The sequence below is a fragment of the Streptopelia decaocto genome (genome assembly GCF_964273445.1).
Source record: "Streptopelia decaocto genome assembly, chromosome: 3".
In the NCBI taxonomy this organism is placed as follows: domain Eukaryota; kingdom Metazoa; phylum Chordata; class Aves; order Columbiformes; family Columbidae; genus Streptopelia; species Streptopelia decaocto.
In genome coordinates, this window is record NC_138656.1 from 77,621,602 (window position 1) to 77,648,703 (window position 27,102).

Genomic DNA, 27,102 nt, shown 5'->3' on the forward strand with positions numbered 1-27,102 from the left:
GGACCAGTGTATGTAAGCATTAAAAAAATTGTGAACAGAAGTTGCAAGTCAGGCTAACCTCCTATAATTCTAGTTTCAAAGCTATAACCATAAAATTCAAAATTTGTAGTGCATCCAGATATGCCTCTGTTTTCAATTTTTTATTCTTAACAAAGCTGGCAAGCAGAATAGATATACGAAAAACTCTCGTATTTTATTTAAACGTGTTTTGTTTTGGTTACATAAGGAATATTTATTATATCAAATAAAAATAACCTCCAAAATAAATTTTCTCATGTGAACTGCTGTTGATTGTGAGGTGACATTTGTGAGGTGACTTTTTAGCTGCTTTAATTAGCCTTATGACAGAAGCAAAGTATTGATTGTGGACTAGAGACCAATCTTGACAGCTCAGATTATTTACACCTCCACAAGAGCATTGTACAAAAACACTAATGAACAATAAATCTGTCTTGGGATGTTCTGCCACACCTGTTCCTGAAGCAACAAAAATCCATTAGATGCTGGGCTTTTAAAATATATAGATATATTGGCATATATAGTTGTAAGGTATAAATACACATGAATTACCCTATTTCAATAATTTCACAACTGCATAGTGTGTGTATATAGGAGCACTTGCTGGGTAGTATTCATGAACTGGGGAACAATATTTGACAGTGGATAGTATGAAATAGTTTTCAGAAATTAACAATGCATAAATTTAATTGCTAGAATGAGAATTACATGAGAAAACACACAAATGGATTTATAAGGGATTTAGAGAGAGTATTTGAAATTCTGCGTACACCTGTTTATACTTCTAGTGCTTGTTGATGTTAGGAAATCTGTAGACATATGATTTATTGAGGGCTTTTTTCACCACTTGTTTGACATGATATAGTCAAGGTTATTTTAGCATTTCCACGGCCGTATTTATTCCTGAGGCCATAAAAAGTCTGCTGCAACCCAAAACTTTTCAAGCAGTTGCTGAGCAAGAAAACACTTTTTAAAAAAGTCCTAAAACATAGTTGGTTTAAATTTTTCAGAGTAATTACCAAATAACAGAAACAAAGTTCTTTGGTACCATAATGCCCACCTTTCTCAGCAGCTATTGAAAAGCTACCTTTTACCTTTTTTATCTTTTCTGGTTTTGGTAGATTGTAGTGAAACTTTGCAGGCAAACAAGAGTTTATGCAGCCTGAGCTCTGGGTCTGGCAGAAAGCAAGTTTTGGACCTTGATGGCACTTAGCCTGAGACAACATATCCCAATAGGGTAGAAAAAAATGTAACATAGTTGTTAGGCTTAGAGAGAGAAATTCATAAGCTTTGAAGTCTAGAAAGCTTGTCTGGGTTTTGTGGTGTTTTGGTGCATTTATTTTTCCTACCTGCTTCTCTTAAATTTTTAGCTTACGATGATCACTAAGTAGCAGGGCAAATTAACTCAGGCTCAGCTAAGCACAGTTATATATGATCTTTGATTCATTACATGTTCACCTCAGTTGTATCTATCTGGCCGAAAATAAAATAAGTATACATACCTGTGTATCATCTGTAGAGAGGTCTATCAGCTGACTAGGTGTTGCAAAGAGAAATTCAAATTTTTGTCATTAAATGGCCTAATTCTCAAGTTCTGTTTTCCTCCACAGCAATTCAGAGTCATTCTCCAGCCAAGCCTGTTCTTATTTTTGTGTCATCCAGACGTCAGACAAGGCTTACTGCCTTAGATCTGATAGCTTTCCTAGCCACTGAGGATGATCCCAAACAATGGCTGAAGATGGATGAAAGAGAGGTAGAATCATTTTACCTGCATTATTTGTGCTTTGCTTCTATTTTATTTATGCTTGTTTGAAAAGAAAATACATTGGAAACAGAAGAGTCATTTGAGGGTAGATCTTGAAACAGCTATGCTGAACACCAACTTTTACCTTTGCTTTTCCTGCATATCTATTATTACTGCTAGTTCATTGTCTTAGGCAACATATATCACATGATACAAGTCTTTGATACAAAGATAAGACAAGGAATAAAAGAAAGAGGACTAGCATTCTCCAAAGTTTACAGCTGAAGACCTGTGACATATAGATGTTGAGCTGGAATTTAAACCAAATCTTTTTAATTGTTTTAGGAGCATAATCTTCCTTCTCATACAGTAATTCTGTGTAGAGGGTTATGTATATGCATATATATAAATACGGGTGTGTATATATACATACGTATATACATGTGTCTCACTGTGTGTATTCATACATGCATATAGATAGATACACTGCAGAAACAATGGTTTAGGAATGCTTCAGTCTTGCACATCAATGAAATAAAACAATTTTATGAAAAAATAAGATAACTTCTGCCAATATCTCTGTTATAAGAACATAAAGATTACAAAGCCAAATACTCAGACATTAAGCAATGTTGGAGTGAAGGTTTAATTTTTTATTTTTCAAGCAATATAATCTTTAATTACATTTTCTTGTATTGTTTCTAAGAAAATACTTATTTCATTTATTGCAAAACATGAATGAAGGTCAAATAATAAACAGCCATTCAGTATTCTGTTTTATCCGCATTCTTCAAAATGTGTACTAGATTTTAGTTACTGCACTCAGTTCTGCACCTATGCTGAATACGGAATTATTTATTTCCTTCTGGACTAATGGTCCTGATTATAGCATATCATTGCTTCAAAACTATTTTCTTAGTCAGAGTTCAAATTTCATCAATTCTGGAAGTTAGCTTTATCTCATTTTTGCAGACCTGCTGCATAGGAATTTCTGGGATAATATAGGGCCAAAACAGCAAAATATATGACCCATAAATACAAGGTCCAAATTGAGTATTGTGTGAATATTTATATATCAACAGTTGTATGAATAGTTATACAACTGTATACCAAATAATTATATGTCAAAAAGTTTTGATTTCTAGATGAGATTGATTTTGTTTGCTCTTTCCAAAAAAAAATGAAGTGTGATTTTTCTGAGATAAAGCATAACATCTGTATCCTTCCTCTTTTGGATGGATTATAAAAGAGACAATTCTTGGCTGATAAACTACTACTACTAAAACATATCTCAATTCAATGCTACTTTTCCTAACCATATGACCTCTGTTTAATGTTTTCTTGATCGTAACAGAAACTTCTCATATCAAAATTATTAGTGTGTAGTATCCTAGTACCTTGTGCTAGTTTGCTGTATTAACCTCACCCACAATTAGAATATGCAGCATGCAGCTTGCCCTAAATGACTTGCATTAATTATGGAGAGATTCCTTATGTCCTGTGACCCATTGCTGTCCTGAAAAGAACTGTAACTGAAGCTTCTTCACTTGCTGCAAAAGGGTTTACTACTAGGTACCTTTAAATTACCTGTGTTTCAGAATATACCTCTGAAGGTTTTGAAAGAGGAGCCAAAAAGGACAAGCAGACTTTTCATTTATTGGTTGAATAACATTTGCATATTTTAATTAACAAGCTGAATGTTTAGAGCCTAAGATACCTGCTAAGTTATTCAGTTCTGGTTACATAAATACAAAAGACCAAGGATTAGCCTTTCTGTTGTCATGTTTTACCACTATAATGTAGAACACAATTGTGTTTGAAGTACACACAATTTCAAGTGGACATTTCTTGGGGTAATTTTGTGACTAGTTTGTAGTTTTGTGTTTTAAGTGAGAATGATTCATCTGAGTTTCATTTGACATTGAAGCAAAGGACAAAGCTATAATAGCACTATATACGTAGTGTATGTACTGGTTAATTCTTGATCCATAATACTTTTTAATTGAAAAATTCTAACTTCAAGTTATATTAAAGTCAAGCTTGGACTAGGTCAATAAACTAAATTCTCTTTGTATATACTATAGCATTTTTAAGTTTTATATGTAGAAATAGTGAATACTTACTTCACAGTAGGTATTCCCTACTTTGAAGTAGGGATTCCTTATCTTAAACACTTGCCCAAGTATTTCAAGTGTTTCCTAATTCCACATGAGAGAAAAATGGACCAGTTAGAAGAAATAAATTGTTGTTGTCTTTAAACAACATTTTTTGTTGCCTGTCAGTTTTTCACATTGTTGGGTATTTTTGCCAACCAGTGTTCCTTTAGGGGAACTTACAGACAAATGACTACTTTCAAAATATTCACAATTGTTAATTGTGAAGTATGTTGAGATATAAGAGGTCTTTCATAAATGGGTGGCATACAAAGTTTACAAGCTTTACAATATGCCTTGGCACTTTTCTTAATTCAGCCTTATTTGTATGACATTAATTTTGATTGACATAACATTCCTTTGAGAACTCATCGGTTAGTTTTGTTTAATGGTGTAATTGGTTTTGCTCCATGATGGCCAAATGTTAGTCTATATTTATGTTAGCTTCCTAGTGGGTAGACTTCATAAGGCTTTTAAAAATGCTGTAAACAGTGCCATCCATAGTAACATCTGGAAGACCGATATTGAGGTAGAGACATATTCTTACAACCATTTAAAGTGATTTTTCTCTGTTATACTGCATGACAGCTTTTCTGCAGTGGTAATAGAGAGATTTGGGTCTTCTGGGGGAGGGACTGGAGTTGGGAAGAGAGACCAATACTGGATCTTCAGTACCTGATTATCAGCTATGCCATCATCTTAGCATCCTTCATCTTCTCTGTAGGGATTCTGCCGTAGTGTAGCGCCAAACCAGGCTCTCATTTGCAGCATGTGGAGGGTTCTGTTTATAAAACTCCAGACTACTACTCTTCACCAGGGAACAGGCAGATCCACCCCCATCTCTGCCACTCCGCTCCAAGTATCAAATTCAGGCAGTATTTCAATCACTTTTATTTCAAAGGACATGAACTTGTATGAAGCTTCTGAAATACATATTTGTATGTACAAATTGTATATAGAAATGACCTTTCAACCATTGCCACCAAAGCAGACAACAGCATTCCTAGATCATGGCAGAATCATACAAGATGTTCTTTCCCTCAAAGGAGTCAGTAGTTTTAGCAGGTGCAAATGAATTATAGTTGAGAAGGAATTTTGTTCTACATCAGTCTACTGAAAATTTATATTACAGGCAGCTCCATTTGATTTTGGAGATGATTCTTCCTGGATGCTTTCCTTGAATTTCATATCTGATGAAATCATGTCTGATGGTTTCCTGTTCTTATCCATGTTCCTACAGTATTCAGAAAGTTGAGATAGCCATCAGTCTTCAGAACACCAAACCATACTTGATGGAAGTTGCTGGTTATAGTACTGATAAGTTTTCTAGTTCTACTGGACCTGTTGTTGCACAATAGTTAGATCTGTTTAATAGCTTCTACCCAACTAAGTTTCAGGCCATATGCATGCTTTTTATGAAGAAATATCCATTCAAATGGCTCATATCTAGTTTGGTTTGAGCAAGGAGGCCGCCAGTGATGTTGAAATACTCTACTTATTGAGATTTGTAGCTGATACTTCAAAGCTCGTCCCTGCATTTGCCAACTCCTATGTGTAGCACATGCAGAAGTCCTTCAGGATGTTAGCACAACTGCCACAGTTTGCCCAAAGTAAAGGATAAGTTGACAGTCTCTTGAAGGAGAAAAGTTACCTATTTTAGAGCCTTAGAGGTGAGGTTTTTTCTTTTTCTGTAAGGTGCATTGTCCATACACATTCCAAAATGAGCTCTCTATCCATCTTAGGATTTGCAGTCCCAACACAAAGTTTATTTTACACCAAAGAGTGAAGAAGCAGCTGAAGCCACCTTCTTTGCTATTTGTGGTACTTGCGAGGACTCTTCAGTAGACGTCACTCTGTAAAGATCATCCTAGTTATTCTTATGAGGCACAGGTGCATCATAACGGAAATGTGAATAGCCAGCACATCTCAAAGAGAAAACTGCCTCTATAAATTGAGTAATTCTTTATTTCTTTTCATTGTTCACTCATCCCAACATACCAATGGGAAAAAAAAAAGAAAACCTTATGCTTACTCTGCTTTTTTGTGTAATCATGAGATGATTTTTAAATAGAAATTTTCTAGCTTAAATTGGAATTTGGAGCTGTCAGCCAGGTCTGTCCCATTCAAGCTTGTGACCCACTACTTCTCTCGTTTAAAGGGACAACAGCTCAGATCATCCTTTTGGAAACAGTCAGTGCCACCAGTTTGTGGTGGTAAGCTTGGGTGAGATTGGTTATATTGTTCTACATTAAGAACTGACTAAAGAGGAACAAGTCTTTCTTTTTCAGAAATTGTATTTACATCTGTGGTGGCAGTAGATGTTGCAATCTTTTTACAATATAATTTATTGGAATCAAGTTTTCAGTTTATTTTTTTCTAATATTTTACTGCTTTTTGTTTTTAACCTAAAACAAAACTACAAAGTAGTATTTGTTGTTTAGTGTTTGAAGTTAGAATGCGGTTCTCACCAGCAAACAAGCAGGGTGTTTTCTCATTTGTTTTTGTTTTGTTTTTTAAATAAATTTATTCCCTGGCCAGATACTTGGATTATATATATGGTTTTTTGGGTTTTTTTTTTGTTTTTTTAGTATATATATATATATATATACTTACAGTGCAAGGACTGAGAAGAAATGTACCCATGTGCACAGCTTTAACTTTAACCAAAATTATTTCTGCATTCTGCTTTGTGCATCATTTTACCATCTGCATCTTGTTAAGACTGTTCTTTATGAAACCTCTAGAAATAACTGAAATCCTTTAGCACAAACATACCTACTGTAATATTCAGTAGCATCCATACCAGGCAATAGCCAGCTTCCACTGAATCCCAGGACACTTGAATATGTGAGCTAATTATGTATTTGTATATGTGTTCATACACTATGTGGAAATATGCATAGAAACATGCATGAAAGTGAATTAAATTTTACCATATAGTTCTGTTTTGCATTGCCAAAAAAAAAAAAAAATCTCAAGAACTCAAGAATTGTTGGGAAGATAAAAGATGACTTTTCCTTCTCTAACCTTTAAACCAAATAACCTGTTAGCTCTGTGTTATTGTTCCGAGGTAATGCTGTGCTATAAAGCAGGAATTGGAGAGTCTGGTCTGCGTCATTAATTGGTATATTGCTGTCTTTTAGATGAGATTTTTACAGTTAAATTTATATGTTTTAATAATATATCTCAATTGTTTAAGCCACATTTTAAAATGTTTCTTAAATAATCATATTTAAGGTGTTCTAGGCACCTTGTTTGTATGGGAGAATTCTGGACTATGAGCATGTCAGCTATTCATCAAAAATAATTTTAAAAGATGAGCCTTTATTTCTGCCTTTAAAGATCAGGAGGGTACTCAATAATGACTTCTAAGTCTTTCACTCATTATAGAAGTTCAACTTCCTTCTACAAGATGTTGTTTTTATGACACAAAAGTGTGTCATAAAAAATTAACATTTAGTTATAACAAGGAGATGGTTTTATTTCACTTAACATCTGTAGCAGATGTGAAATATGTAATTATTTTTGTAAAAGACTTCATAACTTTCACGATTCTTTTGTTTGGCACATCTTTCTTCTATTGGGCATTTTAGACAATTGATAAGCATTATTCAGTGGCATATGGTCTGAGTCTGACGTGCTTTGAAAAGAGTACAGACTACTAATAATGAGGATTCTGTGAAAATGGGAAAACCAGCACAACAGATATGCTTTGAGAAAGTATGGGTTTTTAGCATCTTGAAACAATATATCACACTCAAAGGGACAGAATTGGGCTGCACAATCTGTTAGCTCATTCTTGTCCAATCTGGTCTCCTCCTTTCTTTTGGAGCCAGCATTGTCATCAACTTGCTGAATTATACTCTGACTGGAATGTATTTCAGGCACAGGGTAATGTATCTACTTAAATGGAATCCTATCTTTCTACAAAAGCTTTTTAAGTATAATAAATTTAAAATATAAAAAAAGTTCTATTAGCTTAAAGTAAATGGTTCAACAGTTTCAATATGTGCAGGAACAAAGAAAATGACTACTTACTAGTTTGAGAAAAAACTAGCTTGTTCAGAGATTACGATATAAATAATAGAAATAAACTTTATGTTTTACAAGAAATATTTTGCAGTGCTACTAGAGTCCCAAATTGGCTTTCAGGTTTGTTTTTTTTATTAGAAGGTGGATACCTAATCAACCTAATGTTAGGAAAGCACAAGAGGTGTTTTTGTTTGTTCATCAGGAAATCTGTGAAGGATGGCAAAACCATTTCCATGTGGGCCCAATCCTTCCTGTCTTTGAGTCCCGGGAAAATTCCCCCCTTGCATTAAGTTCCCTGTGTCGGTGTTGTACATTTTTGTCAGTACCATGCATATTTCCTTATGTTATTTTTAATGTACTTTTTCTGTTCTTAAGATAAAACATATTTTCTTTGCCCTTTTATGAGTTAACATTACAGTTGTTTTCAAAAAGATAAATAGTAGTGAAGTTAAAACAATGCAGAAACATTAAATTTGTTTTATAGTCACGATGGTATGTCTCTTTCTGGATAAAGAACCTATTAATTGTGCCATTATTTCTTAATAGAAAGTGATAATATTCTTATACTACACTGACATACGAGAGTAATATTTTTATATAAATTGTCATGAGAATTTTAAGCCTTGGACTGTGCCTGTGGGTAACATAGTTGTGTTTATTACATTGATTTATGTGAAAGTAAGGGGTCAGCTAAAAATGACTAGGATTCCCTGCTGCTAAAATGACAGGATAGTGGTACATGCGCCAGCTCTCCTGCTAAGGGTTCTTCTGTGTTCCTGTGGTAAATTACACGGCTTTGCAGGTACGACTAACAGCACCACAGGCCATCGCTGTAATACAAGTCAGAGGGAAAAAAAAATAACCACCACTGATTGTAAAAGCAAGAAGAACATCTTTTAATAAATTCCCAGCAGTGTGAATTTAGGATGTTTTATGCTGGCAGCTATATAGCGAAAAGGTTTAGTGCAGGTTCTGCACTGAAAATAACTTACACTGTAAAGCTGCATGTGCTGAAGGAGCAGTCTAATCGCTATAGACTAATCTAAATCAGCTAATTTGATCCCTGTTCTCTTCCAGAGGAACAGAGAGTTTAGATTCATTATTTTCCCAATACCAAAATCTGTTTATGTGAATAATGAAATAAATTTCATTGGAACTGGTTTGTTCCTTTACATTAAAGTCATAACTATCATAACATGATGACTTTTGTTGGGGAGGAGAAAAACTAATTCAGCAATAGAATATCTTTTGTCAATTTTTAATGCAGCAATTGAGAAAAATGTAAATGCAGTAATGGTTTTGTTTATTTTTCTGATAGTTACCAGTGCCATTTTCTACTTTTTCATCTTAATTCTCTGTAAAATGTGTACATTTAACTATTACTTCTGAAAGTGTCTATCTAAGCATAAGGAGCCTGTGCAGTCCTAGTACCCCTTCATAAATTCATAGGACACAAGGCATTAAGAAGTTTGAAAATCTATTTAGTAGTGTATATTGATAGTCATAATTGTAGAGAAAGCAGTATACAGGTTCTCATTTTATCAAGCTTTTTTTTTGTCTTAGAAGAAAAAATCTTTAAGATGGGTCATAATTCATGTTGTCTACACTGCAGTCACATGTCTACATGTTGACTAGCGAAATCAAAGGTTTGCTGATTGCATCTAGATAGATAAACTTTATCCTTTAACATATCCTCCTTTCATTCAGTTCTTTACTCTCTTCTACTTATCTACCCCTCTTCTTGTTTCCCTTTCCTAAATAGATTTGTCCCCTCTTCACTTCTCAATTCATTGCTTTTGTCTTTCTGCTTCATTTCCTTTCAGTGCTGTATAGTCCTTTTCAGTCTTTTTGTCTGTAAGCATCCTTTTACACATGCCAGCTCAGTTTATACAACAAACCTGCCATGTCTCATAACATAGGAAACTCTCAGGAACATCCAGGCAACTGTGTTATGGGAGAAAATAAAGTTTAGGAGCTTCCACTGAAAGATCAAATTGATTGGACCAAGCTAAAACTTGAACAATCTATTTTTAATTGTGTTCTCTGTTACTTCCATCAGCTCTGGTTCTGTTAGTCAATACTGCTTCCACAAACAGACTTTTTAGAAATGCTTTCTAATTTGCTCTTCCTGACAAAATTGATGAGCAAAATCTATATTGTTTGGTTTGTTTTTTTGTTAGTTTGTTTAAATCCTGAATATGGACTCTTATATCCTTTGGCTTGTTTGTACCTTCTTAGGGAGTTTTTTTTTATAACCGTAGTGACATCTGTTACTTGGTTTTAGATATGTGAATAAATGTCTTAGCATTACTATCTGAGAATTCTAAAACCCAGGAAACATTTAGTGAAGATTACAATTCTGAACATAGAAGTGCAACACCTTAGAGTCTTAAGTGGAAATGAAGATACCACTGCAGTCGTGTAGGTATCATATCTCAGTACTTCAAGATACTCAGTCCAACATGAGACTGAATACTCAGTCCATATTCTTCAGTTACCCCGAGTAATTTGTTCTGCACTATTACTTTTTTCTCTAAGCTTGGCTATACCTCCTAGGTAAACTGTGAATAATGCTGCCCATAAGTATGCAATATCATCACGCCACTGCTGGTGGCATCAGGAAACCACTAATAAGAGATGAGATTTGGAAGTTCCTGACTATAATTATATTAAAATCACATAAAATAATAAATGGCCTTAGAAATAAAACAACAGAAAGAATATTGAGGGGTAAAATCACTGAAGACAACAGAAGTTATAAAGCTCTTGCTTGTTACTAGCAAGGGGCTCTTCACAGAGGTCGTCTACAGAAATAAATGAGCTTATTATGGAATTTACTACTTGAAAATATATGCAAGAAAAATAGTTAAAATTATAGTAGTTAAAATGATTCCAAGTAATCATTGACATAAGATTTGAAAAAAATAGTAATGAAGAATAGCTTTTTGTCTGAACTTCTGAAAGTTTTAAATGAAGACACTTATTGCATGTTGGGTTTCACTACAGGATTTGAGTCTATAAATTACAAACTCAAAAAAAAAAAAGATAATTCATTTGCATTTCTGCATGTGAATATGAAACTCTTTTGGTGCATAATACTTGCAGATTTATCAAACTGAAGAACTGTGTATGTCTTTTCACAGGCATTAGAGAGAGCCAAATTTAGTTTTCATGACTGCTATTATGTTACCGGTTGCACAGATTTGCTGTGTTTTTATACCAGTTCTAACCCCTTTGATACTAGGGATTGCATTAAACAAACACAGAGCAGAACGCACAGCATTTGCCAGACCTGCCAAGATATTTTCAGCATTTTCATTTCCTTATCTGCACTACTTAGTGTGTCAATAAAGTCATGTGCATTTTGTATTCCCCCACATCATTAGTATAGTATTTGATTTTTTGAGACTAAACCCAGACTGTTCAGAGACTGAATCCTGTGTTTTCCTGTTTGTGTAAACAGCATTGGGCAAATTATCCTTGCTATTAAAGAAAAAAAGTTTAAAACTTCTGAGTAATCTGTTTTATATATGCAACTATTCTTTCTGTTACAGATGAATGACATTATATTGACAGTTAGAGATTCAAATCTGAAGCTGACACTTGCTTTTGGAATAGGCATGCACCATGCAGGTCTGCATGAAAGAGACAGGAAAACTGTGGAAGAATTGTTTGTGAACTGCAAAATCCAGGTACATTTGTTCTTTGAATCCTGCCGTAATGAGTTTTGCATGGAATTTTAAAAGTTGGCTTTTTATTAGATATACCTCATTAATCTTTCTTTCTGTTTTAGGTTCTTATTGCCACAAGCACATTAGCTTGGGGTGTAAATTTTCCAGCTCATTTAGTAATTGTTAAAGGAACAGAATACTATGATGGAAAAACAAGACGTTACGTGGATTATCCCATTACAGGTACTCGCATAAGTTATGGCAAATGTATTTCAAGCGTATGAAAATTATTTTAATTATTTACTAACTGATCACTGAAAATACCTAATTTGGGCAGAGACTAGTAGTGCTGAGAAAAGCGTTTCTTTGTTTAACGCAAGTTGTAAGATTTTATGTAATAATGAAAATGTTTCTGTTTTGCAAATCTTTTTTCATGCTAAATTCCATTAATTTCTATCATCCAAAACAGACATTAAACAATTTAAAGGGGCAATATAAACTCATATTTAGCTAGCTAGTTAATTATATAAAAGGAAGTTTTCATGCATGCAAATAATTTTTTTCATTTTTGAAACATTATTTAAATAAAAACAGATTATTAGCAGTAAATGTAGCCATGTTTTAAAATGCAACAGTTGAATTACACGTTTATGAGAACATAAATTTTAAACATAGTCACTTGACAGTAAATGAAAAGCCTTAACTAGCCTAGGATCTTCAGTGACGTAACTAATATTTCAAGTAAGTGATTCAAAAATAAGCAGCTGAATTAAATATTTGAATTTCTGGTTTGAGATAGACTTTTATTGCTTTCTGGCTCCAGTAAACTCTACTTTTCATAAACCGTTCTGCAGCATTTTCAATAAGCTTAAGAAAGTGAACCATGGAAGATCTTTCAGAGTTCAGACAGGGAGAATATTTGTCTGCATGGTACTAAGCTTGAAGAATGAGGACAAGCTAAATTTATTCCAGGTTTCCTGTTCTGTTTTCCCTTTCTCTTTTTGCAAGAGAAATTTTACTGTTAAATAATCATAGACGATGCTAAAGATGTGTGCACCTAAAGACAACCTAAATGCTATTTGTAATGCAAATATAGAGCTTCTGTCTTTTTAACCACACAATGTCTTTTTAGCAAGAGAAGCTTACTAACGAAAAAAGCTCAAACTGAAAACACTGCAGGAGTTACTGCTCCAAGTAACCCATCATGAAGCTTAATTTAGTGATTAGTGCTCTGCAGGAAACTTGGAATCCATTTCCAGACCAACTCTTTTATTCAAAGATTCTGGTATGACCTGGGAGCTCAGCCATGCACACGTGCATGTTGTGACAGACTTCGGCTGATGTAAACTCAGTTCGAGCCGTCTCTGCAGAGAAGTCGTATCTCACTTGTCCCGAGTGGAAGAAGGGTGACAACTGACTTTGTAACCGAATGGGAAATTGTTATGAGGAAAGAAATCAACCAAAGTTTTAAGTTGTGTGTTTTGAATCTGTGGGACTGCCAGAGGGAAGTAATGGAGAAAATAGTATATTCCAAAGAAATCAGAAACTCCATAAGCATTGAAGAATTACTATGCCGTTTTAGAAATCTGTTGTACGAGTACTCACAGAGGCTTTAGAAAATGCTTATACTTTCACTCTTTCTTGTTTTTTGAATTCAGGTGACTTGGACATTGGGGTTTGTTCTGTTCTTGAATTTTTAACAAGATGTTGGGGAAGGGGTGGATGGGAATACCACCATCTGCGATGGAAGCATTTATATTTTGTTGTCTGTATTGAAACAGAAAATGCAGATTCCTTACTTTATGAAGAAACATGTGGTGTGGTTTGCTTCGAGCATTTTTATTTTTAACTTTCTAGAGAATATTTATGCATCTGGAAGTTCTGTGGATAGGTAATACAGTTTTGCAGCCCCAATAAAATGAAAATGTAATGAGTTTAATTTTGAAACACTTCCAGAATTTCACAATGCTGTCTTTAATACTGCCTTCAAGTAGTGTCTTCACTGCTCCATCATGGTATAACTTGTTTTCTCCCTGCTGAATTTACCTTTCTGTATCAGCAATGCATATGGCTCCAAGGAAGCAGCTGAGTTTCTGGAGTTTTCAGTAATTTAAAAATAAGTACAAATGCTTCTTGGAGTGAAGTCAGAGGTTTTGGGGAGGGCTTTTTCTCAGTTACCAGACATTTAGTCAGCCAGTTAGACCATATTTAACATTTCAGAAGTTTAGTCCAGCGATTAAAAGCAGCCAAGCAACGTATAGTCAGTAAAGAAAATATTGGGTTTGGATAATTATGTAGTGGACATTGGCAAAAATAATTTCCTGATGCTTTTTGGTAAATCCATTTCTTATATGGTATTATGCATAATTTAATTCACCACATTAGAACAGCAAGAAGTCACAGAATCACAGACAGTCATTTCATCACCCTCTTGTGCACATACCTATTCAGAAACATCATTTTCAAACTAGTTTCATTGTACATTTTCACGTCTCTCTTAAATTAACAAAAGGAATAAACTGAGAAAAAACTTTGCTGTCTATGTAGCTCGTGGGTAGGCAAGTGAAAATGTGTTACTAAAAACTGTTTATCGTCATCAGGCTATTTCTCCTATCATTTCCCATTGCCGTATCCCATTCTACACCTTCTGGCTTTTCCTTCCCCAACTGAGCCTTGGGCCAAAAGCTTATTGATTCTGAAGCCAAATAAATTGCTTTTCAGAATGCCAGGTGCTGCAAGCCACATGTTGTGCAAGTCTGATAGAGCTCATAGAGAATACACAAAACATTAGAAGTTTGAAAATAAAGATGTAAAACTTCCTTATGAACTCTTTCCTATTGTTTCTTCAAAGTTAAATAGCAGTTGGAGGCACAAAAAAGGAATCAGAGCTCTGTTGAATAAGACACAAAACAGCCTATGCATTTCTCAGATTATGAGAAGACACAACAAATAGATGATAAATGTACTTATCTTGGTGGGCAGGTAGCAAGTTGAATATGTGTTGTATAAATTAGTGTTTTCAGTATTTATAGAAATCATTAACTAGTATTTGCAAGTAATGGCAGAGTAGGAGAGGTAAGCTTTAACTGTACCTGCTTTTAAATTGGTATATGGTGATCTGATACAGGGACAAGATGTGATACAAAACCATCTCTACTCCAGTGCTAATAACTAATGTAACTTGTCCTGAAGTCTGAGTGGTAAAGGTCATAGCAGTCAGTAGTTAGACTCTGCCTTTACCTTATTTCCTCTAAAATATTCAAAACCTAGGAAATCACATATAGCAGGAAAGTTTAAAAAAGGAACTTTTACTATTGTGAAGTCAAATGCTTGAAAATTAGGAAATAACAGACTCTTGCCATTGTAGGCTTCATGAGTTCTCTTACTCATCATCTTTAATTGCCTATGATCTAACAATGGGTGGATGTGAACTGGAAGGAGAGAAGAGAAATTTTATTCTAGATGAAGCTTGGATTCTATTTCCGTGGGTGGTCTTCAAGTATACAGGACGATAGTGTCTGCCAGAAAGAAATTCATCATAAACTTATCTGAGACGGAAAAAAAAATCAGATGTGTCAAAACCAATAGGGCATACGAGGCCAAAGAAATCCAAAACTCCTGTATTGAACATTGTACAGATGTAAATACATTTATTTATACATTGAAATGAATACATTTGTTTTATACATTATTGTCTCTTTGTCAGATGTACTTCAGATGATGGGACGTGCTGGCAGACCACAGTTTGATGACCAAGGAAAAGCTGTAATTCTAGTTCATGATATTAAGAAAGACTTCTACAAAAAATTCCTTTATGAACCTTTCCCAGTGGAATCAAGGTAAAGATATAGCAATCAGAAAAAGGTGGTCGAACTATCAGTAATACTACAAATACTAGAAATGAGAGATACAGAAAAGGGAAACAAAATTCCTGTGCCAAATATCTCATAAATATTGGGGTCCTAAAGGAAAATTATTTTCAAAAAAATATTATCCATCTTTATGGAGAAAAGCCCTTTCTTCCATGAGTTTTGAAGCACTGTTGAGCTACTTAGTCCATTCCCAGATAAATATTACAAATGCTTCTGTGCTTCTGAGCGTTGTCTCAGACATTTGTGTGAGAGCACAAACTGTTCTGCAAGACCAGTGTGTACAGCATGATCCTCAGAACCCTCTCTGAAATTCTGTCACAGATTCTTAATAGGAAAAAAATAGGTGAGATTTTAGGACTTTTTCTTAGAATACTGGTACCCTTATAGATAGCACATTCTTCAAAATCTTACAAATTCAAAAAGAAATATGCATGGTATAAACTATTATTAATACACTTTCAATGCATCTTTCCCTTCAAAATTGCAATATTTTTGTCAGAAATGTAGAAACACCACCTTTATGCAGCCTCTCCGAACTTAGATGTTAGAAAGTTTGCTGTCCAGCATAATGTAATGCATGCCATGTTTTTGATACTTATAATGTACTTAGTTGTTCAACGAGAAGTACAACTAGTTACATCGGTCTCCTATAGATGCATGTTTTATGGAGGAATTCTCAGATACCTAATGAAGCATGAGCATTACTGAAAGCTTTTCTCAGGGATGAAGAATTCACAGTATTGTTCTCCTATGGAAACTGGATCCCTCAACATAAGCACTAATGTGAACTCTAACTGGTCAGGAAATTTGTAGGAGCTCAAGAGTGCTATCCACCTGTGAAATGTAGTTGAAATGGGCTGGTGTATTTGAAGGTTGATTTCTGTGGTGCAGAGACAGACATACAATTTTTGCAAAAAGAAAAAAAGGAATGTGGAGACATGCTCTTCATTTCCTTAGGAAACCACACTTTTCTTTTTTTCACATATAATTGCACTTAGCACAAAAGGCTAGGAGTTGAACTTCTACAAAATGATAGCTAATAAGTCAAAAGAGCAGTGTCATTAAAATGTTGATGGTATGGAACTAGCATAAACTAGGAAATCTATTAATTTTTAAGTGGTGTTTCTAAATAAAGAAATCGTATCTTCAGTATAACAGTAGTAATCATACCTTGTTCTCATTTGGAATACTATAAATATTCTACGTTTCTAGTAGCTCATTTTGTATGTATGTATTTACTTTGTAGTTTGATATATTTCATCTTTTACTATAAACAAAGAATGTTTGATAAATTTTCAGATGAAGATTCACATACTAATAGCAATCTTGTTTAGTTCCATGTAGCTCATGTTCTGATTGAGTTGTCTTAGTCTCTTTTATGACCAAGTATTTGAAGTTAAGAGGCTTCATAGCTGTTCGGGGTTTTTAGTTTTAGAATGCTTTCCCGTCTGTTCTACCAAAGAGCAGATTTATCGGCTTTGTGTAGTATTTCCAATTTGTAAAATTAAACTTCATATTTTTTTAATTAATTTTTTTTTTCTAAAAACCATTGTCTATGTACTAGTTATAAGACTTGAGCACACAACTCATATGACAGGCCTTGTGCTCTCGCTGATCATGGGTCTGAAGTGCAGCACGTTTGAAGCGAAAGAGAAAGCATTCTTTATTATGGCATAGTTATTGAATCATCTGTCCAGTTTCTGAGGGACAATCTGAGTAGAACATCTGCAGTTCCTACCTTCAGAATCATGCGATCAGTGGTGTAGAGCAGTAACACAGCTACTCATACTAAATTATTCCTTACTTTTTGCAATAAGGAAAGAACAGTAGGGAAAAAAATCTATTATAATGCAAGAAAAGTTAGATTGATCCTTAAGAATATTTTCCATTCCCTGATTGAACTCTGGCCAGGCATGACCTCATTAGATACCCTAATGGAGGTCTTTGTTCCATTTAATGACGCTAAACAGTATTTTACTTTGTAAGAATCATTTTAAAGTGCTTTTGTTCTTCTGTGTTTCTGAGTTTAGATCTTTCTGGGCAAAAGTAACTGGCTTTTTTTTTTTACATTGGATGAAGATGAGGCAAAATCTGGTGGAAGCAGTTTTGATGTAATTTTAATAGCCCTCAAGTATTTGTCAAGTATTAGCTAAGCTATTGCCACTGTTTCATTTCCTGTTTGTCTTTCCATATGATTCTGTATTGGATTAAACCAGCATGATCATATGGTCAACATACAGTATTCAGAAGTTACCACTGAGTAGCTCCATCTCAATGTGTTCCATGAATGACTTAAACTTGTGCATTCTTGGTCCAATCAAAAAATAATTTAAGCTTCATTCCACTATCGTGTAAAGAAGATGACTGATGTTGGATTTACATTCCACCTTCTTCCCCTCCTCTCTTTTACCAGAAGATAAATATATAATATTTTCATATTAAAAGTAATAAACCTTTTAATGCACAACTCTACAAAATACATTACCTGTCTTTGTGATTGTAAAGTCAACTAAGTCCTCTTGTTTCCTGTTCTTCAGCTTGTTAGAAGTGCTGGCTGACCACTTGAATGCTGAAATTGCTGCTGGAACTATTACTTCTAAGCAGGATGCAATGGATTATATCACCTGGACTTATTTCTTCCGTCGACTTATAATGAACCCAACGTGAGTATAAAATACACATGCAATTTAATCTAAAGATAACCTGAGGGTAGAGTTGATCCAAAGGTGATCCCACTGCTGTTGGAGCCTAGAATACTTAGAAGTCTCCAATGTAGGAGCATTCCTGGCCCACACATGGAATAAAACTTGTATGCACATTTTAATATTTTTTTTCTCTAAATATAAATGCCTTTCTTGGCAGATAACTTTACAATTTAGTGACAACTATAAAGTAGCCTTATTGAGAGGGCTACATCAGCATCCCTAAAATAAAACACCAGATTATCACATTCTTTTAGATATTGTATTTATAATGTGTTACGTTTTTTTTAGGTACCACATTGATATGTTCTCCCCAGTTTTCTATAGAAAAATCTATTCAGACCTGGATTTTCCTAATAAATGAGAGAATAGCTATCAGCTGTTTCTCTGTGATAAAGTTTACTTTCATTAGGGTATCCTGGTGAAACCATGTGTGCAATATTTTCAATGATTGTTATCATCCTGCCTAGCTCCAGCTGGTATGCAGATCCTTCTGAGCTGTTCCAGCAGTGTAGCCTGCCTTTGCCACAACATTGTTTTGGGTTAATGGTATGTTACCTAACATGTGATCATTCACCCACCAAAATAATGTGGCAAATAAAGAATTAGGCATTTGTAGCACTAAATATCTCTTAATGTACTCCAGAGTGTTGTATTTCTGAAATCATGTTAATGTCTGTAACATTTGGCTGAATTTTCAGCTGAGTTCTTTATGGGCTACTGCTGGTGGGAGCCTGCAGGTGATAAAATAATTTCCTTTAATTCTTTTTCAATCTTCGTTAGTTCTGAATTCTGCATCTAGTCCTGTGCTGAGAATCTTTCATGAAACAGAATTTCCATCTAATCTTCTTGAAAATAAAAAATGCAGAGTGTTAGAACTGTAAACTAAAGAAAACATTCAGTTCTCTCAATTAATAACTAACAAAATGAACACATTTATGTGGAAGGTATTTCTCCTCTGAGACTGACAAAAAAAATAAAATTGGGTTTTGCCTAGGTTAGACATGGGTAAAACTGTGATTAGTTGTATGACTTTGGAATTCACACATGATCCATACTACAATAAATGTTAAAAATTATGACACTGCAGGCACTCTTCTTTTTTAGTATAAAGAATAAGTAATGTTATTTTAGATGTCTTGCTCTTGAACTGCTGTGCTAAATAATTTTGTTGATTTTTCTTTGCAAGCTTTAATAATGTGGTATCTGTGGCAGGTAGATTTTTAAGACACAACATATAGCCCAAATGTAAGTGTAGAATATAGAAATGTAGTCATTTGATTTAATAGGCAAGCTTTTCCCAATATAAAAGAAGGTTCCCACTGGAGTGTGAGGTTGGAGTGTTAACTGATGGTTTGTCCATTTTTTTCTCATCAGTTTCTTTAATGTACAGTGTCACAGAAAGCTAAATCTGATGTTATCAAAATATCAGTTTTTAAGTGAAAGTCCTGATATTCTGAGAGGATTGTGAGAAAAAAGTTAACAGGCCGGGGGGGAAGAAAAAATAACACCACTATGTTTCATAATGAGATGCAGACCTTTTGTAGTGAGAAACAAGGTGAACAGATCTTGACTACCCATGTCCATAATGGCAGGATAGGAATGCATGCTGAAGTTTCTAATGAAATTGGGGTCTTTCATTGGAATGCCACACATGATGTAGGTTGGAACAGTTCACAGGTTGTGCTACTAGCCCATGTCTCATCCACTCTGAGGTGCTTGGCATTCCTTCTGTACTCAGCCATGCAGGTAGAAAAATGAAGAACGTTACTGACTGTGCCAGAGAGGTCACTTCCAAATGTCAAGTGCAAAATAATGGATATGCCTGCTTTCCATTCTTTGACATGATAAAAAATTCCATTAAGTTTCATCCAAAGTTACTAACTAGACAGTTAGTAGTGTTACTGGACCCACTATCTGTGGTATCTTCAAACCTCCTACAGCCAAGTATTCCCAGTGTGGTCAGTGTTTCAATGAGATACATGAAAGGAAAACTTGAAAGTTTTATGAAGATAAGTCAGTGATAGTTGAGATAACTTTGAATTGCAAAATAGTAATGGAGTTTACTTTGCCATAGATGAGCATATGAAATGATTGATATTACCAAACAAGAACTATTATATTTGTGGCCCTTAATAATCCAAAGGTTTTAGGTTAGCTCTGGGGTTGGTTTGTTTGTTTGTTTGTTTGTTTCACAAGAGTAGGAGCGCAGTGGGTGAATTTCATTTGGTTGGTTGCACAGTACCTACTCAGTGTCACTTGATACAGTGTTCTTTATCATGTCCTGCCTTGAAGCAATTTTGTTGACTTTCTCTCCACTGTGAAACAAGAACTGTTTACCAGCCAGCAGGTGATTGTACCTTAGTGGTGAATAAGTAATTCCCATATGCATGATTGGTAAATTGCCTTGGGATTCATTGGCATAAAAGTCATTGCATGTGATGCTGTAAATCCCCAAAATAATGGGCTTAGGTAACATGCAGAAGATTTATATTCTCATTTATTGCCAGTTTTAGCTACTTGTATATTAAAGCTGCATAAACAAATCTAGGATCATTCTATTCCAATCCAGTATCATAAAACGCCTTACTGAATGCCTACAATTTGTACTATTTAAGTCATGTTAATCTACTTCTGTTGTGAGGTAAATACCGAAGTATCCCTTTGCTCTAAGTATCCAGGTTTCTTCTAAACATGCAGGCATTACGGAACTTTTTCTGGCACACTTGAGATAATTTGTTAGACTTGTAACAATGACTTTTTTAATGGTGGTGCTGAAAATCTTTGCATGTTACAATACTTATTTTCATCAAACCATTTTCATTTTCTTTTTTGATGAACACCTCTATCTTGAAATCTCTGAGATGAATTTTAACTCTTCTAGTTAAGTGGAGTATTATAATTGAGCTGTTAATTTGGGGGAGTGAAGTACCTGAGTGCCAGTTTTGTTCAGAGGCACCCTGACTAGCCAGGTGCATGTTGTTCAAGAGATGATGGGCAAATGAGAGGAATGGTCCAAGTAAAACTGTTTCTCATAATGTATCAGCCTCAATATCCAGTTTCTTCCTTGTTCTTTCCCTTTCTCAAAGCAATTATTCCTAAATGTAGAGGGGTTTGAATTTGCAGTTTCTGTGCTACTTCAGTCAAGTGCTACAACGTGCTCTTCTTTCCACATACAACTTTAGTCAATATGTTCTTTACTTAGTCAAGATCATACAAGACAGATCAACAAAGTGCCCTGTTCTTTGAAAGGGGCTATTTTGAGAGGCTCCTTTCCTTGGCTGAAATTCCTTGACTATTTCATTCTTTCGCCCTTATAAAAGATTATAATCGGCACCTTTCTATAGAAGAGAAATGGCTATGGGAAACATTTTCTGTAAATCAGGTTATGATCTTTTCCAGATACATGTGCAATAAAAGAGAAGTAGAAATTTACAACATATGTAAAGTTAAGCAGAATCGGCTTTCATTTGGAAAGTTAAGTTTTAGATATTCTGAGGGCACACACATCACATCACTTAAAATGTGTATCGTTTTTTATGTATTTATAAATATATATGAGAGCGTGTGTATACATACACACTTATAAAATCGGCTATCTGCGTAAATTCCTTGTGAAGACCTGAAAAAATTGTTCTAATAATTCATTCTGATAAGTATTTTTAAGGGTTCTTTTTTTCACATTTTCTCAATCTTACAAAGTTTACTGGAGTGAAAGAATAATGTAGCATAAATGATAATTAAATTATCTCCGATGCTCTTATCATCATACACTTGTATTTTATTTTAAATTTCATTTTTTCAGTATGATTAGCTGAACATGTCTAACCATATGTGAATAAAAACATCCAAATCAAGATTATGTACTGTTCCAATATTTTTTCTGGTATGACAGCTAATATCAACCAGTCAGGATAGAATATATGTATTGCAGTGGCAAAATCACAGTTATTCAGAATTTTAGGGCTAGTTTGGAATTATGTCAGAAAAGGAGACTACTAAATAAAGTTAAATTAACTAAAACTAAGAGATAAAATGAAAAAGTTTGGCTGTACCTACTAAGAACAGAAGCTAAAAAGGTGCAGGTTTGTTACACTGCAGTAATTTCTGATATCCCCATTTTGAGTTTTCTCGGGGTGGATTCTTTTAGGGTCATGTTTATATCTATGTGCCTGTATATATACTTCATAAATAACATCTATAGGCATTATTATGAATTTCATAACAAGAGCTTGCTCTTTTAAATTATTAGGGTCTTAGTGATGTGAAAAGTGCAGGAATGCAGTTCTTGATATGCTTTTGCCAAACTTTTCACAGTTTTTTTCTGATTCTCTCAGTCTGGGAAGCCCCAGGCTGCTGAATATTTGAGCCACCTCCTCTTCCTAAGTCTGCTGCAGTCTTAAGTGAAAATGCAAAGCTGAAGACTCCACATCTCACCATGCCCAAAGCAAATCCACATATTTGTCTTCCTACTCTTGGTTATGATTTACCTGCACAAATTATCTGTTGGGATATATCATAGGAAAAAGAAGTGCCCAATCAATATGTAAGCAAATTTACATGTGCCTGTTACCTCTGATTTCTCATTTTATGAATGCATCTTAGGAAGCAAACTTTCTTGTAAATATTTTAATTAGAAGCACTGATGTGGAGGCAAATACCTCACTGATGTCAGAGAAACTGGACCCTTTTTTGATCTTAAATAACCACAATGGACAATATACTAAAAACTGATAAAAGATAGTAATGTATCTATTTCCCATACCTGGCAGAAGCAGATATATGAATGCAAGAAAATACAAGTAAAATGCAAATAGAGGTTACTGCCTGCAGCATTGTGCGTGCAGTAATGCATTTTAACAACCCAGTCACGGGCTCCAGAGTCAGTCCGTGATGCCTTAACAACAGGAGTAAGTTGGTAGGTTGGTTCATAGCTCTCTGGTTGTGAAGGTCCATCAGTTGTGCCGCAGACTCGGTACCATTTCTGTGGTACTATTTGCAGATGGCAGCTGCTGAAGGCCAGAGGATGGTGAAAGTGAACACGATGACTGCAGTGAAGAGATTTACAAAAAGGGCTATTTGTGCTTCCCCCATACTTGTTCATAATGAAATTCTGCATTCAGGACTGCAAAATCTCAGAAAGCACATGTTCTTGCTATCAAGAGAATGCTGTGTATTCGTCGTTTTTGTGCATTTGTTTCATAAGGCCTTCGGCTAGCAAGTTTTTTCTTTTAGTATTTTTGGCTGACTCTGCTGCCAATTTTCATTGTGTGTGTCACTATTACTACCGTATAATCTGAACATAAAAAACATGGTGCTGTAACAAATGACTTCACAGCATTGACAGTTATAGCAAGACCATTTCAAGGCTGATGAAAAATTTCCCAGAGAGATCTCAGGTCAGGTTTACATAAGCTAAACAGGAAATTATTGCTACCATTCACATTAAATACTAAATGTTTTGTGTAACTTCATCTACATTTTATGTTCCTGCACGTCTCTCTGTCTTTCCTAGCTGATGAAATTCCACACTTCCTTAGATTAGAGAAATAAGTTCATGTTTCACGGTTTGTTGTTCTTGCTAAGCTCTACAAGGTTTGGGATTTAAAATATATTATTTATAAGACAATAAATAGTTCCTTCAGTTTTTGATTGTTTAAATTTTACATACTTTGTAAATTTTTATGATACCTAGGGGTTTGCTATTGCTTTTTCCCAAAGGACTACTAATGGAAGTTCGCCTGTCTAGCCCATGTGCTAGATGCTGTTAGGATAAAACTGCCTTTGACTTTCACACCTCTCAGGGGACGAGTAATTGTTGTGTTCAAACAGCCTGTAATTGTGATCCCGCTGGCTTTCTCAGTACGCTTCTGGCTATTAGAATCATTAAACAACTCAGCACCTGTTAACAGCATTGTAAATATTCAACCCTGCTTGTGTGCAGGTTGAGTCCAATATAGGAGAAGGCTTACAGAGCCCAGCCTCATAAATTAGAGCTTCTGACAAGTCAATTATTGTGAAACTGGGCTTCACTGTGAAATAAATGAAATGGTGTGCTGATAGAAAGGTAGGCTGTCTGTTTATAGCAAAGGGAAAATAATGACTAGATGATTCAATGCAGTGAGCATGAAACTGCATTGTTTTTATTCTTTATCTGTAATTAAATAGTTAGGTAATATAGCTTCATAGAGGAACTCATATACGATGCGGTTTTTATACTTGGAGCATACCAATGTGCAAAATACAACTTGCATTTATGCCTGTGCATTCAAAATACCGTCTAATGACATGATACCTCCGTTTTCGCTAATGATTTTAACATAGTCTTTCTAGATGAATGGCTTTACTTTTTATTAGGGGAAAATGTGCTGAGTGACGAAGAAGCTCCTGTGGGTATGCTCAAAATTATATTTACCCCATTATAGATAGTAGTTAAAACATACTGGTACCACTTTACTCAAGATTACAAACCATTTAAGATTTTTTTACATTGTTTTCTTTGTACTAGGCAGCTAGATATTTACTCCTCTGACAAAAAAATACCCCAAATCAGAAAATTTAAAATTCACATAATTTTTAAAAGGTATTATGATGCCTTTAATGATTATGACTGCAGTGTGAAATACTGCAAATTAGGCAGAGCACAAGATAAAATCTGTTTGAATTAGTGTCTTAAATTACAGTCTTAAAAAAGAATTTCAGTGTATTGCCCGTATCTCTTTCTTTGTTTTATCAGTATTCATCATCAGTGTTGTGGTACTGCAAATAATGGTGCTGAAATGATTTGGTGAAATTCTGAATAATGGGACAACAAAGTGTCTTAATTATAATCATTTCAGTAGTGTTATATTCAGTTTAGAGAAAAATACTAATGAATCATTAGTGGTTTAGATGTATAAAATAGAAAATCTTTTCATATCCTTAAACAACTTATGTAGTTAATTTATGTAGTTAATTTGCTCTTTTATTTTCAGAAGGTAAACAAAATGTTATAAAGTAATTTCTGCTAATAAACAGATTCTAAATGTGTTCAGTGAAAAGGTGTCAGGCAGATAAAAGGTGAAGATGGAAACATTGTCCTTTTTTTTATCATTACTGTATTACCTCAGTAAATTTAAAACAGGACTTTCATGAAAAGTAAGTTGCATTGAAAATAATGTTAGAGTACTTTTGCTACAAATAAGTTCTCTTTGCATAAGGCTGATAATGTGTAGCTGTCTTCCATATAAAACTTTTTAGTCAATATAAATATTTCTTTGTTTCATTTTCTTTTAGGCAATAGCTATGTTTTAAATATTTGAGATCATCTCAACATGAATCCCTATAAAATACCAGAGTTCAGTACTCTGTGGCCATATTTGTACACTTTGTTGCTGTCTAATGTAGCTGATTATTTCCTGCTATCAGAACAGATTTTTTAAATCTTTTTCTTATGTTAGTAGTGTTTTACTCCAACTTTACCCAATTATAAGTGAACATTCAAAGAATCAGGATTAACTGCATAATTTGGGATTAATAACAAGGGAGAAAAAAATCTGGAAATGTCTATACAGCCTTTTTTCAGTTGTGCTGTTGCTATTCAAAAAGATAAATGTTAAAAACTCTGTTTAAGAAAATAATAAAGCAAATCGGATTCTATGAACAGTCATGGAAGGATACCTGCAGTATATGAAAATGCAATTCCATCTTTTGAAGTTTGCTAACAGCAGCATTGCAGTAAACGAAATAGAGCTTAAATCAGAGAATGGAATTCATCTTCCCAAATATAGCATCAACAGCTGAACGGATTGTCTGAAGTTATTTTTTTTTAGTCAGTGATTACATTTCACCTCATCCTAAAGCAGATTTATAAAATACATCAGATGAGCAGCATTCTGCAAGCACACATTTCTCTCCTTTGGCAGTAAAGGGAATTTAAAAGACTAACTCAGGTATAGCTGTGACTATGTAAAATCAGTTAAAATGCATCTCAGCACACTGTTTTTGCAGCCTGTTGTTCACCTGCACAAAACAACACTGAAAGAACCTACTCTTCGCTACAGCATGTGGGTTTGTTTCCAGTGGGGATGCTGAGTACATTGTAACAGGAGGAAATTTTAGTAAAGCAGGAGAATCTTTCATTATTGCAGCAATCTCAGTAGTCTTTTTGTGTGAGAGTATTTTGCAGAATTAAATGAGTGGTGACAACCTTTTTTACTGTGCTTTCTAACATTTCAGTAAATCATATTTTTTGTTTGTTTTAATTCCACTCTGAAATTGGATTATTTAATTGCTCTGCTTAAATTTAGAATTTTTAAACTTTCTGAGCATTGTCAGTTTTTCTGTACTGCTCATTGAACCTGTTACCTTCTGAATTGGTGCCTTGGTTGAATCTAGAATGCAATTCTTACTACATTTTTATCTGGAATTTTCTAGGTAAAAGCTCTCCCTGAACTTACATTACTTTGTCTGAGTAAAAATCTTATAATACAGTTTCAGTTCTATAGTTAAGGAGTGCAGACTTCAGTCACTGGGTATTTTTTATATGCTGGCATAATACATTTTGGCATACTTTATAAATATTTTTCCTTCATATAGATAACTAAGAACCATTGTTACTATATATAGTTTACCTAAACAATTTTACCTGAAAATGAACATGTGAAGTAACCACATTGACAATTACCATTTTTTTTTTTAATTGATTTTAACTTTGAGAATAATATGACATGGAAATGTAAAAACAAACTCCAACATTTGGATTAGCGTAGAGTTACTTTTTCAAGAGGTGTTACTGTATTGCCTAGTTTTTATTTTCATAGTTCCAGGATGTAAGAACAGTTGTTATGCTTGGTGGGTTTTCTTCCTTTCCCTTGAAGTTAAGATACTGTTATTTGTGTTAGTATTGCTTGTTCACTGTCATAATCAGGA

The 27,102-nt window shown here is 34.4% G+C and overlaps 1 protein-coding gene across 2 annotated transcripts in view; it reads left to right on the forward strand.

Annotated features, from left to right (window-relative positions):
- The window catches only part of ASCC3 (activating signal cointegrator 1 complex subunit 3), a 268,045-nt gene that overhangs the window by 197,458 nt on the left and 43,485 nt on the right, over positions 1 to 27,102 (forward strand). For both annotated transcript variants that reach the window (XM_082047293.1, XM_082047294.1), the window contains 5 exons: positions 1,629 to 1,771; positions 11,502 to 11,639; positions 11,741 to 11,861; positions 15,325 to 15,457; positions 18,028 to 18,153. In XM_082047293.1, the coding sequence (XP_081903419.1) occupies positions 1,629 to 1,771; positions 11,502 to 11,639; positions 11,741 to 11,861; positions 15,325 to 15,457; positions 18,028 to 18,153 (661 nt within the window). The remainder of the gene's footprint in view (positions 1 to 1,628; positions 1,772 to 11,501; positions 11,640 to 11,740; positions 11,862 to 15,324; positions 15,458 to 18,027; positions 18,154 to 27,102) is intronic.